This window comes from Perissodus microlepis, chromosome 18, assembly GCF_051167445.1.
Source record: "Perissodus microlepis isolate ML-2025 ecotype Zambia chromosome 18, ASM5116744v1, whole genome shotgun sequence".
NCBI lineage: Eukaryota > Metazoa > Chordata > Actinopteri > Cichliformes > Cichlidae > Perissodus > Perissodus microlepis.
In genome coordinates, this window is record NC_140478.1 from 32401458 (window position 1) to 32415471 (window position 14014).

The 14014-nt window shown below is 41.1% G+C and overlaps 1 protein-coding gene across 1 annotated transcript in view; it reads left to right on the forward strand.

Moving 5' to 3' along the window:
• Positions 1-12849, forward strand: part of LOC146368611 (cytolytic toxin-alpha-like) — a 56476-nt gene extending 43627 nt beyond the window's left edge. The window contains exons 3-4 of the mRNA XM_084912193.1: positions 5156-5263; positions 7008-12849. Coding sequence (XP_084768319.1) covers positions 5164-5263; positions 7008-9847 — 2940 coding nt within the window. The 5' untranslated portion in view covers positions 5156-5163 and the 3' untranslated portion in view covers positions 9848-12849. The remainder of the gene's footprint in view (positions 1-5155; positions 5264-7007) is intronic.
• The last annotated feature ends 1165 nt before the right edge of the window (positions 12850-14014 follow it).

The following is a 14014-nucleotide window of genomic DNA, read 5'->3' on the forward strand; positions in this document are numbered from 1 at the left end:
ATGTGTTATTCCATGTGTCACTAAGGCTGCTGTTTTGTGTAGGGACTTTGGTAATATTGGCTTTCCATCACAAACCATTAAATCATCTTTTAGTTGTGCTCCACATTTCAGCCACTTGTTCTGTTCAGTCGTTGTTGCAGCTTTTTGTTCGGCTCTTAGTACGTCAAGTGGTATTTGTGTACAATGTTCGGATGTTAGAAGCGTTATCGTTTGTTGTGCAGCCTGCTTCGCTGTTTGGTCTGCAAAGTTATTTCCTTTTGTGACAACAGAGTTGTCTTTTTGATGTGCTGCACATTTACAAAGTGCCAATTGTTTTGGCAAGGTGATCACTTCCAGTAGAGTCTTCAGTAGGTCACCATGTTGTACTGGGTTACCCGTGGATGTGACCATACCTCTATTTTGCCAAATTCTCGCAAAATGGTGTACTGCTGAGAAAACATACTGGCTGTCAGTGTGAATATTTATAGATTGGCCTTTGTGTAGCTCGCATGCTCTTATAACTGCTTTCAGTTCTGCACTCTGTGCTGAGTGTGAAGGTGTAAGAGGTTTTGCTTCAATCACGCTGTCTGCTGTAGTTACTGCATAACCTACGCAGTTTTGGCCAGTGCTACTTTTAGATGCTGAGCCATCTACAAAAATATCGCTGAAACCAGGTTGTGGCGTGCTGTGGATGTCAGCACGTGGTTTGGTGTCCTCATCAAGTTTTTCTATACAACAGTGCGGGTCACCCTGTCCTGGCGTAGCTAAAAGTGTGCTTGGGTTTAGCTGGCCGCATTTTTCAATCTGTATATGTGACTGTGATAGCAAAATGCCAACATAGGATAGTTGTCTTGCATGAGTCAGATATGATAAGTTGGCTTGCAACAGAATGGAGGTTACTGCATGCGGTACTCTAATTATTAGAGTGTGACCTAGTACAATGTCAGCTGACTTCTTTACTGCTTCTGCTGCTGCTGCACAAGCCTGTACACATGTAGGTAGTCCTGTGGCAACAGAGTCTAATTTACTGGAATAAAATGCCAATTTAACACAGGAGATAGCATGGTATGTCACAGCATTTTTCTGCACATATGGTCTCACTCCCTTTTCCTGTGGTGGTTCGAATTCACAAGCTCTTCTTCCTTTAAATGAAGATACAAATAAACATAACACAAAACTAAAAATCTTCCATCAGTAATCTTTACAAAAAACTTCCAGTAACTGTTTAGGAATTACAGACATTTTTATACACAGTCCCTCATTTTCAGATACTCTAAACTGACTAACAAGTAGTTTGATAATTATGATTTGATCAACTGGTCCTGAATCCAATTGACACCCTCTTCTCAACGAGAAGCCTGAGGTCGGGGGAGCCCGACTATCCTGGAGGGACATTCCCTGCCAGGTGGACAGGTCACAGGTGGAGGAACTGGAGGGTCATGTGCCTGGCGGGACGGTTGATTTAGGACAGGAGGAGTATCTACCTTTTCAGAACCATGATAACAGGGTTCTTGCTGATCTTAGCTGGCTTGGACCAGTATGATGGACCGAGTTGAAAACAGGAGGAGTCACAGAAATTATTTGAAAAATAGGGTTGCCATTTAACCCTCTCAAGGCAGGCGTTGCAGATTTGCAACAAGTAAAAACTAACAACCCGATTACCCCACATACATATTTTATGAGGTTTTTTTTACTCAGAAGTACCACTGCAGGTATTCTTTTGTGCATTAGCAACAAAAACTTAATTTGAGCCTGAGAGGGTTAAACCAAAAACTATATTTACAAAAGTAATAAATGTTGAGCTCATAAAATAGGTAAAAGAAACAAAACTCAACAGTCCAAAAATTACCTCTTACCTCCTACTCAACATTTTTTCTTCATCACAGTGGGAAACATTACAAGGTCAAGGAAAGGTATTAAGGAGGATTTTTAAGGACTTAAAAACGAGAAGAAACTACAGTGACAGAAGATCGACTACAAAATGTGCATCTCACTCTGTGTTCTTCAATTTATATGTTATTACCACTCACAACTATATTAAAAAAAATCATGGTAGCAAACATAGTTATAGTTGAGTCATATAACACTGAGATTTATGTAATTGTATAATAAGGGCCCAAAAACTGCAGGTAATAATATGGAAATGCAGCCCGGTAGTAAGGTGGTAATAGTTCGGCAACAAGGCAGAAACAAGAACGTAATAATGTGATAATTACTGGTGGAGGACATGTTTTCTGTAGGCTACCTGTTCATTTTTCTTTAGCTTTATTTATATTAATGTACACATCTCCAGTTATCCTCTGCTGCTGAGACAGTCAAATTAAGTTCTTCAAATAAGGTTCTTGGGAAATGATCTGGAACATTATGCAACCTCATCAAATGGGACTGGATCATAACAGTTAGATGTGAAGGAATGCAGAGTGATCAGCTACTCTGTGAATTTGGAGCAGAAATGTCCCGAGCTCCTCACAGGAAGATTACAAAATGTGCACATCGACAAAGCAGATGGTCCAGTTCATACATCTTCTATCTTCAACACATTTTAAGAAATGACGGTTTTAACCTGGTTACAGTTTTTTCTGAGGTTTATCAGAAAAACTTAGGAGCGTCTTCTCCAAACATGATATACCAGTGTACCCAGCAACACACTCAGACAGAAACTGTTCATCCCAAAGACAAAACTCCTAAACACAAACTTAACAATGTGGTGTATGCTGTACAGCAGCGGTCCCCAACCCCCGGGCCCCGGACCGGTACCGGGCCACGAGAGTTGAGGCTCATACCGCACAGAAAAAAGAACTTACATTAATTTCATTTTATTTATTATCTGACTCTGAACAGTGTTTTATTTTGAAAAAGACTGAATTCTCTCATTTACTTCCGTCTATGACTGACTCTTGACGCATGTCAGGATACACTAGTAGCTAATATTAAACCTCCAAGCTAGCAAAATGAGTAAAAAACAGATGTCTTTGGAGGGTTTCTTTGCAAAGGGGAAAAGGCCCAGTGAGGAGACAGAAGAAGAGTGTATGACAACCACTAAGAAAAAGAAAGCTGCATTTAACAGACAATACCAAAATACCTACTTGAAATGTGGATTTATCGCGACAGGCGATTCCCACGCACCAAGCCCGCTCTGCATAATATGCGGCGACCGGCTCTCCAATGAGGCAATGAAGCCTTCAAAACTGCTTCGTCACTTGGAGACCAAGCACCCAACATTAAAAAACAAGCCTTTGGAGTATTTTGAAAGAAAAAAGCGGGAACAACAGGGACAGAAGCAATTACTGAGGGCCTCCACAACAACAAATACAGGTGCACTGAGAGCATCATACTTGGTGGCTAACCGTATTGCTAAGGCTAAAAAGTCATTCACTATTGGTGAAGAGTTGATCCTTCCTGCCACTAAAGACATTTGCTGTGAACTTTTTGGGGAGGTGGTGGCTGAAAAGCACAGGTGCCTCTGTCGGCTAGCACCGTTACTCGTCGCATTGATGAAATAGCAGAGGACATTGAGACACAGTTGTTGGAGAAAATTAATACATCACCATGGTACGCTTTGCAGGTTGATGAGTCTACAGATGTGGACAATAAGGCAATGCTACTTGTTTATGTGCGATACCTTTATCAGGAGGATGCTGCTAATAAAGTTACACAATTACACAGTGAATTCGCGTGTAATATTATATTTACAAAATACCACAGTTTTTGTCTTGGTCGTATCATTTTATTTTGTTGCATTTATCCGTGACACCTGCCGGTCCGTGAAAATATTGTCTGACATTAAACCGGTCCGTGACGCAAAAAAGGTTGGGGACCGCTGCTGTACAGTGCAGCGAGGAATGCCAGGACCTCTACACTGGAGAGACCAAACAACCACTTCACAAGCGCATGGCACAACATAGAAGAGCCACCTCCACAGGACAAGACTCAGCAGTCCATCTGCATCTTAAGGTCAAAGGTCACTCTTTCGAGGATGCCAATGTTCACATTTTGGACAGAGAGGACAGATGGTTTGAAAGAGGAGTGAAAGAAGCATCTATGTCCACTGTGAGCGACCATCTTTGAACAGAGGCGGGGCTTACGACACCAACTGTCTGCCATCTATAATCCAGTTTTGAGTTCCCTTCCCAGACGCCTTAACGCCCACTCACATCCTGGGCCATCTGACCTCAGGAAATCACATGATAGGCTGGGGCCAGGTTTCACAATGAGCTCACCTGAAACCCTGGCTGATTGTGACCCACACCCAGTTTCACACCTTGGCTCATGTGATTAGAGGATCATCAGGGGGTCCTTTGTCCCTCTTTGGGGGGAAACTCCCACTGGGTTTAAATCTGGGACTCCCCACCATTTGACCTTAGAACTGAAGAAGCTCCTCAGGTTAGAGATGAAACGTCTTCAAGCAACTTAAAGAAGTCCAGACGCTTTTCTTTCCAAGCTCCTTAGGTTACAAACAACAGTACACATGGGCACCACCTGTAACCTGACAGTGTTACTTTGAAATATTTTTTAATAATTACGTCAAAGGCTGAGAGAATCCGAAAGCTAAAAGGTGGAAATCTTATAAGAATTAATTTTCTAAAGCAGTTAAAACTCAGTAAGAACTAAAATATGTTTAAGAATTAATTCAACAATATTTTATAACACACATAACGTTTAATCAACAGTCCTTAAATACAAACACAGCAACATGAATAACTTTGATGTTTTTTTCTCACAGATTCCTGTGTGTCCATAGTGGTTAGTGTTGTTCTCTAACATGTGGAAGGTCCTACTGTTTTTGGTTTTGTATATAAATTAATTAATTTATAATTAATTATACAATTAATTTAGTTTAATTAATCAATAAAGAGTTTTAATGCCTAAACCTGCAGCTGTTTGCTTTCCAGTGGATCCACAGCTGTGCAGGATCACCATCTACTGATGTAATAAGGTTTTACCTTAGTGTGTAAATGTATAAGAGGTGTTATTGACAGTTATAAACAGAAACAGTTTGTTTCCATAAAACTGAACGTGCAGCATTTTACAACCTACTACACTGTCACTGTCTCACCCAGGAGGTGCCAGGTGGAACTATTCCAGATGTTGTCAGTTATAGTAATGGGTATAAAACAAACAGCTGGACAGCAGAAGAACCAGAAAAACATCCTCAAACTTTTTCTGTGTTTTCCAGACTGAAGGATGGACGGTACATCAGGCGGTGCGATGGAGGTGGCAGCGCTCGGTCGGCCTTTCAGCGTCGGGATGCTGTACGACTGTCGCAGTGACGCGCTCGTCCCTGGTAAGAATTCACATGTAAAAATTCTTGATGCATCACAAACTTTCATTTTTTAAAGCCAGTCGACTGTAGAATATATATATATATATATATATATACTGGGAGTTCTGGGTATACAAGTCTGGCCTAAGTCTTCTGCTGATGACGGCAGCAGTCCAGGAGTTGAGTTAATTGTCTTTATTTAAGTTCCACAGAAGAATTGGTTACATCAGAGCTTGCCAGGCTTAATCCAAATGCAGTGCAGCCATACGTGAACTTACAGTTGTAGAAGATACGGTATATGTGACTATGAGCATGGTTTTCTGGAAACAGAAACAGGCAATTCTGTAATTAGTAGAGTCAAAGATAACTAAGAAACAATCACAACACATCATCTACTCAACACAGAGGTATTTAACAATGTCCACAAGGGGTCACTGTAGACCATAAAGACCATCAGCTGAAGCAGCAGACATGAGCCCAAACAGGTTCCCATCACTGCAGCCTTTCTGCCAGTAAAAGTAGCCACGCCCCTAACTCCAGTATCAGATACATGATACAGAATAATTACCCTGCAGTTGTTTTGAAGGGAGACTCTATCCACTTTTTTATAACAGGCTGTAAACATGATTTTAATGCAGTAAAGTTGGATATATGACATGTCCAACTAATATATATATATATATATATGACTCTGGGGACTGACTCCCTTTTGGAGCCTTGTGGCCCCCAGAGGAACTGTAGTTTTTAACATTTCCAAGTTTCAGCTCCACAGGTTGCCTCGTGGTTTTAACTGCACCCAGTTGTGTTAAAGTGATCTGGACTGTTCCTTTGTCCTGCTAATTTTTCATTTTTATTTTTATAATTCTCAAAGAAGGTTCAAACTGAGCCTTCAAACAGAATTAAAACCTGCTGCTTGCTCAAACTTGTTGGATTCTAGCAGATTAGTGTTTTAAGTCCTGTGGAAACAGCCGAGGTTTTATTATTCCTGCTTCTGACTTCTATTTATGCCTTTTTGTAAAAGAAAAAAAAACAACAACAAAAACAAGCTCTAACTAGCTGCTGTAATCAATGTGCAACTAACAGGGCCTAAAGCTAACATAAGGATAAGAACATCTTCCCTGATCCTCATGAGTAAAGTTAATCACTATTAAAACAAGTTGGCAGCCATGATGCAACACCTGGAAATCCGCTCCAACTCTTAGAGCGCTTTTCCATTTGGAGCTACTCAGGTTGGCTTGAGTCGACTCAGTCTTTACGATTTCATCATTAGCTGGTAGTACCTGGTACCAGATACTTTTTAGTACCAACTGCATGTCACTGATTGGCTGATCAGTGACATGCAGTCTTTTGACAGCGGCGTCACTAAATTAGTTATTAGAACGTTTCCCTCAAGAAAATCCAAACGGCCATTTTTGATATTATTACTGTCATTATCTTAAATACTGAAAACTCAGATGCAGAGCCTGAACTCTTCATCTGAAAGAACTCAGTTAATCTGGTTCATCCAGACAAACAAAAGATTTGTGCTTCATTTACTATTTTTATTTCATTTTGGTGAATAAACAAAAAGAGATGAAAAAACAAAACAAGGAAAGTCGTGAAAAAAATCAACAGCAAAAGTTTGACAAGTTCGCTCATAGAAAGACACCGCTCTGTTTATTTATTTTAAAATTCACATTTTTTTAAATCATTTTTAACATTTATTTTAGAATGTGATTTAATTGATGGAGTCCTGGTAGAAATATTTTTACTTCTTCTTTTGCAGGAATGACTCTGTGGGATCGTGATGACCTGAAGAAAGATGTTGAAGAAAGACCACAGGCCTCTAATGATTTTGAAATTGTTGCATCTGAATCAATTTCTGGCAAATCTTCAGCTCTAAATGTTGATGCTTCACTGAAGGCAAGTTTCCTGGGTGGACTGGTTCAGGTTGATGGATCTGCCAAATATCTGAATGATAGTAAATCTTCCAGAAATCAGGCCAGAGTAACACTGAAGTACAAGGCAACCACAAAGATCCAGGAGCTGTCCATGAATCATCTTGGAAGAGGAAACGTGAAGCATCCATATGTTTTTGATCAAGGCTTAGCAACACATGTAGTCACAGCTATTCTTTATGGAGCACAAGCTTTCTTTGTGTTTGACCGTGAAGTTTCTGAACAGGAAAATCATCAAGATGTTCAGGGCAACTTGAAGGTGATCATCAAGAAGATTCCCTTACTTTCTGTAGAGGGTGAAGGTTCCCTGAAGATGGAAGAGAAGGACAAAGAAAGTGTTGATAAATTCTCCTGCAGGTTTTATGGAGACTTCTGTCTTCCAAAACCACCAACAACCTTTCAAGATGCAGTAGAAGCCTACCAAAGCCTGCCAGGATTACTGGGAGACAAAGCTGTACCAGTGAAGGTCTGGCTGCTGCCACTGACAGCTTTAGATTCTTCTGCTGCTAAACTCGTCCGTCAGATCAGTACAGGATTAGTTCAAGAAGCACAGAGAGTCCTGGAGGACTTCAGTGAACTGGAAATGAGGAGCAATGATGTACTGGGAACCAGCACTGCACAGCAGTTCCCACAGATTGATAAAAAAATTAAAAGTTTTAAAGAAATGTGCTCTGAGTTCAAGCTGGAATTCCAACAGACTTTGGCCAAGAAGCTTCCATCAATCCGAGGAGGAGGAGAAGAGGAAGCTGAGCTTGCAGAGATCCTGAAGAAGAGACATTCTTCACCTTTCAGCAGCAAAAGCCTGAACGAGTGGATGGACTGTAAAGAGAGAGAAGTTGACACTTTAATGTCTTTTACCAGCAGGATGAAAAACACCAAAATCATCTCGTCTCAAAATGATCTGTACAAGGAAAGTCTGAGTGCAGAGCATGTTGTGTGTTTTGTTTTCACCTCTCTGGGAAAGGATGAACCGTACCTCTCAGCTTTATCAAGATACTTAAAAGGAAAAACCAACCCAGACCTTCAAGATCCTCACACTCATGATGTAGAGAAGGAACAATGGTACGCCTCAAAAGAAGTAACAGCTGAAATGAGGAGAAAAGCAAAACTCTTCAGTGATTTTGCAGAGGCCAACAAGGAGAACAAGAACATGAAGTTCCTGACAGTGGGGTTAACTAATGAGACACAGGAAGGTTCCAGCATCCACCTTTATGAAGGTGGATTTGCTGTCAGTGAGAACTTTGAGCCTCCTTCAAAGCCTGAAACTGTGACAGCAGCTGACATAAACCACAACAGTGTGACACTGAAGATTTCTCCACCCAGATTTGGAGCAGAGAACATCACCTCCTACTCTGTTGAGCACTGTGTCAGTGGAGAGGATGGATGGCAGCAGAAGACAGAAGCAAAGGCTGAAGAAGTCACAGTGAGAGATCTGAAGCCAAACACAGAGTATGTGTTCAGATGCAGAGCAGTGACCTCAGCGGGTGTCGGGCCGGATAATCAAGTTTCTATTAAAACCTTACCCTGCAGCCCTCCTGGAAAACCTCGACTTGAACCAAATTCAACTGAGATATCAGTGAGCTGGGAGAAACCTGCTGAGCTCGGAGAGGATGTGCAGATATTGAGCTACATGGTGGAGTATTCAAAAACAGATGAGAATGAGGAAGCTCTGCAGTGGAACCAAACAGAGTCAGCAGGTGAAAAGGTGATCCTGTCAGGTCTCCAGTCAGATGCAGAATATGCAGTCAGGGTCAGATGTGATTGTGGTTCAGCTGGAAGAAGCAAAGAAAGCATCACTGTTAAAGTCTGCACAACAACATTTAACCGCCTCGCAGAACTTCTCAGGATTAAAAGTAAAAAGATCAAATCTGATTCCCCCTCAGTTTACAAACTGCCTCTGACAGAAGAACACATGAACATATATGGATGCAGGAAGTTTAACTTTGGAGAAGAAAGCACGAGGCTGAATCGTACAATAATGGTTTTTGGAGCGACTGGATCAGGAAAGTCCACTCTGATCGATGGGATGATCAACTACATTGTTGGTGTCGAGTGGGAGGACAGTTTCAGGTTTAAATTCATTAATGAGGATCAGTCAACATCACGAGCTCACAGTCAGACCTCTGAAGTCACTGTTTACAAAATCAACCACCAGGATGGATTTCAAATCCCGTTCTCTCTGACCATTATTGACACTCCAGGCTTTGGAGATACAAGAGGCATAGAAAGAGACAGAGAGATCACAGAGCAGCTACGTAATCTCTTCTCTGCTCAGCACGGTGTCACTGACATTGATGCTGTGTGTTTTGTAGCTCAGGCTGCTTCAGCACAACTCACAGCAACACAGAAATATGTGTTTGATTCAGTGCTCTCAATCTTTGCCAAAGATGTGGCAGAAAACATCAGGATCCTGGTGACGTTTGCAGACGGTCAGCGTCCTCCAGTTCTAGAGGCAGTGAGAGCTTCAGGTGTCCCATTACCTACAGCTGATGATGGGCTGCCTGTTCACTTCAAATTTAATAATTCAGCCTTGTTTGCACACAACAGATCATCTGAAGAAGTCAGTTGGAGGAAGGGTAATAACGGAGGCTTTGATCAGATGTTTTGGTTAATGGGGGCAGAAAGCATGAAGAGTTTTTTTGCTGCTCTGAATAAAATAGAAACTTAAAGCTTGTCACTGACAAAGGAAGTCCTCAGAGAAAGAAAGCAGCTCGAGATTTCAGTTGAGAATCTGCAGGTACAAGTGAAACTTGGGTTAGCCAAGTTTGAGGAGATAAAAGAGATAAGTGAGAAACCTAACAAATATGGAGCAGAGAGGAGGCGATACCTGGAAATGGAGAAGATGGTTGCTGAAAGACTGAAGGCTGAATATGAAACGTTACAGGTTGAAGTGATGAAACTGATAGAGAAATCTTCTAAGTGTCTGAACAGACTTAAAGAGACATCACTGAAGACAAACCCTCTGTATATTCCAGCGTACATCGACATGCTTATTGAAGGAGAGAAATATAATGGCAAACCAGGCTGGAAGAGACGAGTTGAGTCTCTGAAAGGAAAATTCAATTCAATTCAATTCAATTCAATTTTATTTATATAGCGCCAAATCACAACAAAAGTCGCCTCAAGGCGCTTCATAGATACAGAGAAAAACCCAACAATCATATGACCCCCTATGAGCAAGCACTTTGGCGACAGTGGGAAGGAAAAACTCCCTTTTAACAGGAAGAAACCTCCGGCAGAACCAGGCTCAGGGAGGGGCGGCCATCTGCTGCGACCGGTTGGGGTGAGAGAAGGAAGACAGGATAAAAGACATGCTGTGGAAGAGAGACAGAGGTTAATAACAGATATGATTCAATGCAGAGAGGTCTATTAATACATAGTGAGTGAGAAAGGTGACTGGAAAGGAAAAACTCAATGCATCTTGGGAATCCCCCGGCAGCCTACGTCTATTGCAGCATAACTAAGGGAGGATTCAGGGTCACCTGGTCCAGCCCTAACTATATGCTTTAGCAAAAAGGAAAGTTTTAAGCCTAATCTTGAAAGTAGAGATAGTTTCTGTCTCCCGAATCCAAACTGGAAGCTGGTTCCACAGAAGAGGGGCCTGAAAACTGAAGGCTCTGCCTCCCATTCTACTTTTAAATACTCTAGGAACAACAAGTAGGCCTGCAGAGCGAGAGCGAAGTGCTCTAATAGGGTGATATGGTACTACAAGGTCATTAAGATAAGATGGGGCCTGATTATTTAAGACCTTGTATGTGAGGAGCAGGATTTTGAATTCAATTCTGGATTTAACAGGAAGCCAATGAAGGGAAGCCAAAACAGGAGAAATATGCTCTCTCCTTCTAGTCCCTGTCAGTACTCTTGCTGCAGCATTTTGGATTAGCTGAAGGCTTTTCAGTGAGTTTTTTGGACATCCTAATAATAATGAATTACAGTAGTCCAGCCTGGAAGTAATAAATGCATGAACTAGTTTTTCAGCGTCACTCTGAGACAGGATATTTCTAATTTTAGAGATGTTGCGCAAATGGAAGAAAGCAGTCTTACATATTTGTTTAATATGTGCGTTGAAGGACATGTCCTGGTCAAAAATGACTCCAAGGTTCCTCACAGCGTTACTGGAGGCCAAGGTAATGCCATCCAGAGTATGAATCTGGTTAGATACCATATTTCTAAGATTTTCAGGGCCGAGTACAATAACCTCAGTTTTATCTGAATTAAGAAGCAGAAAGTTAGCGGCCATCCAGGTCTTTATGTCTTTAAGACATTCCTGCAGTTTAACTAATTGGTGTGTGTTATCTGGCTTCATGGACAGATAGAGCTGGGTGTCATCTGCATAGCAGTGAAAATGTATGCTATGTCTTCTAATGATGCTGCCTAAGGGAAGCATGTATAATGTAAACAGAATTGGTCCTAGCACTGAACCCTGTGGAACTCCATAATTGACCTCAGTGTGTGAAGAGGACTCTCCATTTACATGCACAAATTGGAGTCTATTAGATAGATATGATACAAACCACTGCAGTGCAGTACCTGTAATACCTACAGCATGTTCTAATCGCTCTAATAGGATATTATGGTCGACAGTATCGAACGCTGCACTGAGGTCTAGCAGGACAAGCACAGAGATGAGTCCACTGTCAGAGGCCATAAGAAGATCATTTGTAACCTTCACTAAAGCTGTTTCTGTGCTGTGATGAGCTCTGAAACCTGACTGAAACTCTTCAAATAAACCATTCCTCTGCAGATGATCTGTTAGCTGTTTGACAACTACTCTTTCAAGGATTTTTGATATGAAAGGAAGGTTGGAGATTGGCCTATAATTAGCTAAGACTGCTGGGTCTAGAGATGGCTTTTTGAGTAAAGGTTTAACCACAGCCAGCTTGAAGACCTGTGGTACATAGCCGATTATTAGAGATAGGTTGATCATATTTAAGATCGAAGAATTAATCAATGGCAGGACTTCTTTGAGCAGTTTTGTAGGAATGGGGTCTAAAAGACACGTTGATGGTTTGGAGGAAGTAATTATTGAAGTTAACTCAGAAAGATCAATTGGAGAAAAAGAGTCTAACTTAACATCAATGGTACTAAGAGTAGCTGTAGATAATATTACATCTGTGGGATGATTACTGGTAATTTTTTCTCTAATGATAAAAATTTTATTTGTGAAGAAGTTCATGAAGTCATTACTAGTTAACGTTAAAGGGATGGTTGGCTCAACAGAGCTCTGACTCTTTGTCAGCCTGGCTACAGTGCTGAAGAGAAACCTGGGGTTGTTCTTATTTTCTTCAATCAGTGATGAATAGTAAGATGTTCTGGCTTTGCGGAGGGCTTTCTTATAAAGCAGCAAACTATTTCTCCAGGCTAAATGATGATCCTCTAAATTTGTGACACGCCATTTCCTCTCCAGATTACGAGTCATCTGCTTTAGGGTACGTGTTTGAGAATTATACCACGGAGTCAGGTACTTCTGATTAGAGACCTTAGTTTTCACTGGAGCTACAGTATCCAGAGTCGTACGTAGTGAGGAGGTGAAATTATTAACAAGATAATCGACCTCTGTTGGGGTAGCGTTCAGATAGCTGCTCTGCTCTGTGTTGGTACAGGGCATTGAAGATGATAACAGTGGGTGGATTATATTCTTAAACTTAGTTACAGCGCTTTCAGAAAGACATCTACTTTGATAAAATCTACTCTCCACTGCTGTGTAATCAATTATTGTAAATGTAAATGTTATCAGGAAATGATCAGACAGGAGAGGGTTTTCAGGAAACACTGTTAAATGTTCAGTTTCTATGCCATATGTTAAAACAAGATCTAGAGTGTGATTAAAGTGGTGGGTGGGTTCTTTTACATTTTGAGAGAAGCCAATTGAGTCTAATAACAGACTAAATGCCATGTTGAGGCTGTCATTTTTAGCATCTACATGGATGTTAAAATCACCCACAATAATTATTTTATTTGAGCTCAGAACTAAATTAGATATAAAGTCTGAGAAATCAGACAGAAACTCTGTGTAAGGCCCAGGTGGACGATAGATGATAACAAGTAAGACTGGTTTCTGAGTTTCACAGCTGGGGTGGACAATGTTAAGCATCAGGCTTTCAAATGAATTAAAAGTCTGTCTTGGTCTTTCATTAATTAATAGGCTGGTGTGAAAAATTGCTGCCACACCGCCCCCTCGGCCTGTGCTTCGAGGTTTCTGGTAGTTAGAATGACTCGGGGGTGTTGATTCATTTAAACTAACATAATCATCCTGCTGCAACCAGGTTTCTGTAAGGCAGAGTAAATCAATTTGTTGATCAATTATTAAGTCATGTACTAACAGAGACTTGGAGGAGAGAGACCTAATATTTAATAATCCACATTTCACTGTTTTACTCTTTGGTTCAGATGTGGATACTGTATTGTTCTTTCTTTTTGATTGTTTATGTTTAAGTTGTTTGTTGCTGGTTTTTAGTTTGTTTTTTGTCTTTTTGGAAGCTGACACAGTCTCTATGGAGATGGGTTTTTGGGGGGTAGCAGGAGGAGAGAAGCTGCAGAGAGGCGTGTAAGACTGCAACTCTGCTTCCTGGTCCCAACTCTGGATAGTCATATTTTGGGGGGTTTAATAAATTTGTCCATATTTCTAGAAATGAGAGCTGCTCCATCCAAAGTGGGATGGATGCCGTCTCTCCTAACAAGACCAGGTTTCCTCCAGAAGGTTTGCCAATTATCTATGAAGCCCACATCGTTTCTGGGACACCACTCAGACAGCCAGCAATTTAAGGAGAACATGCGGCTAAACATGTCACTCCTGGTCTGATTGGGGAGGGGACCAGAGAAAACTACAGAGTCC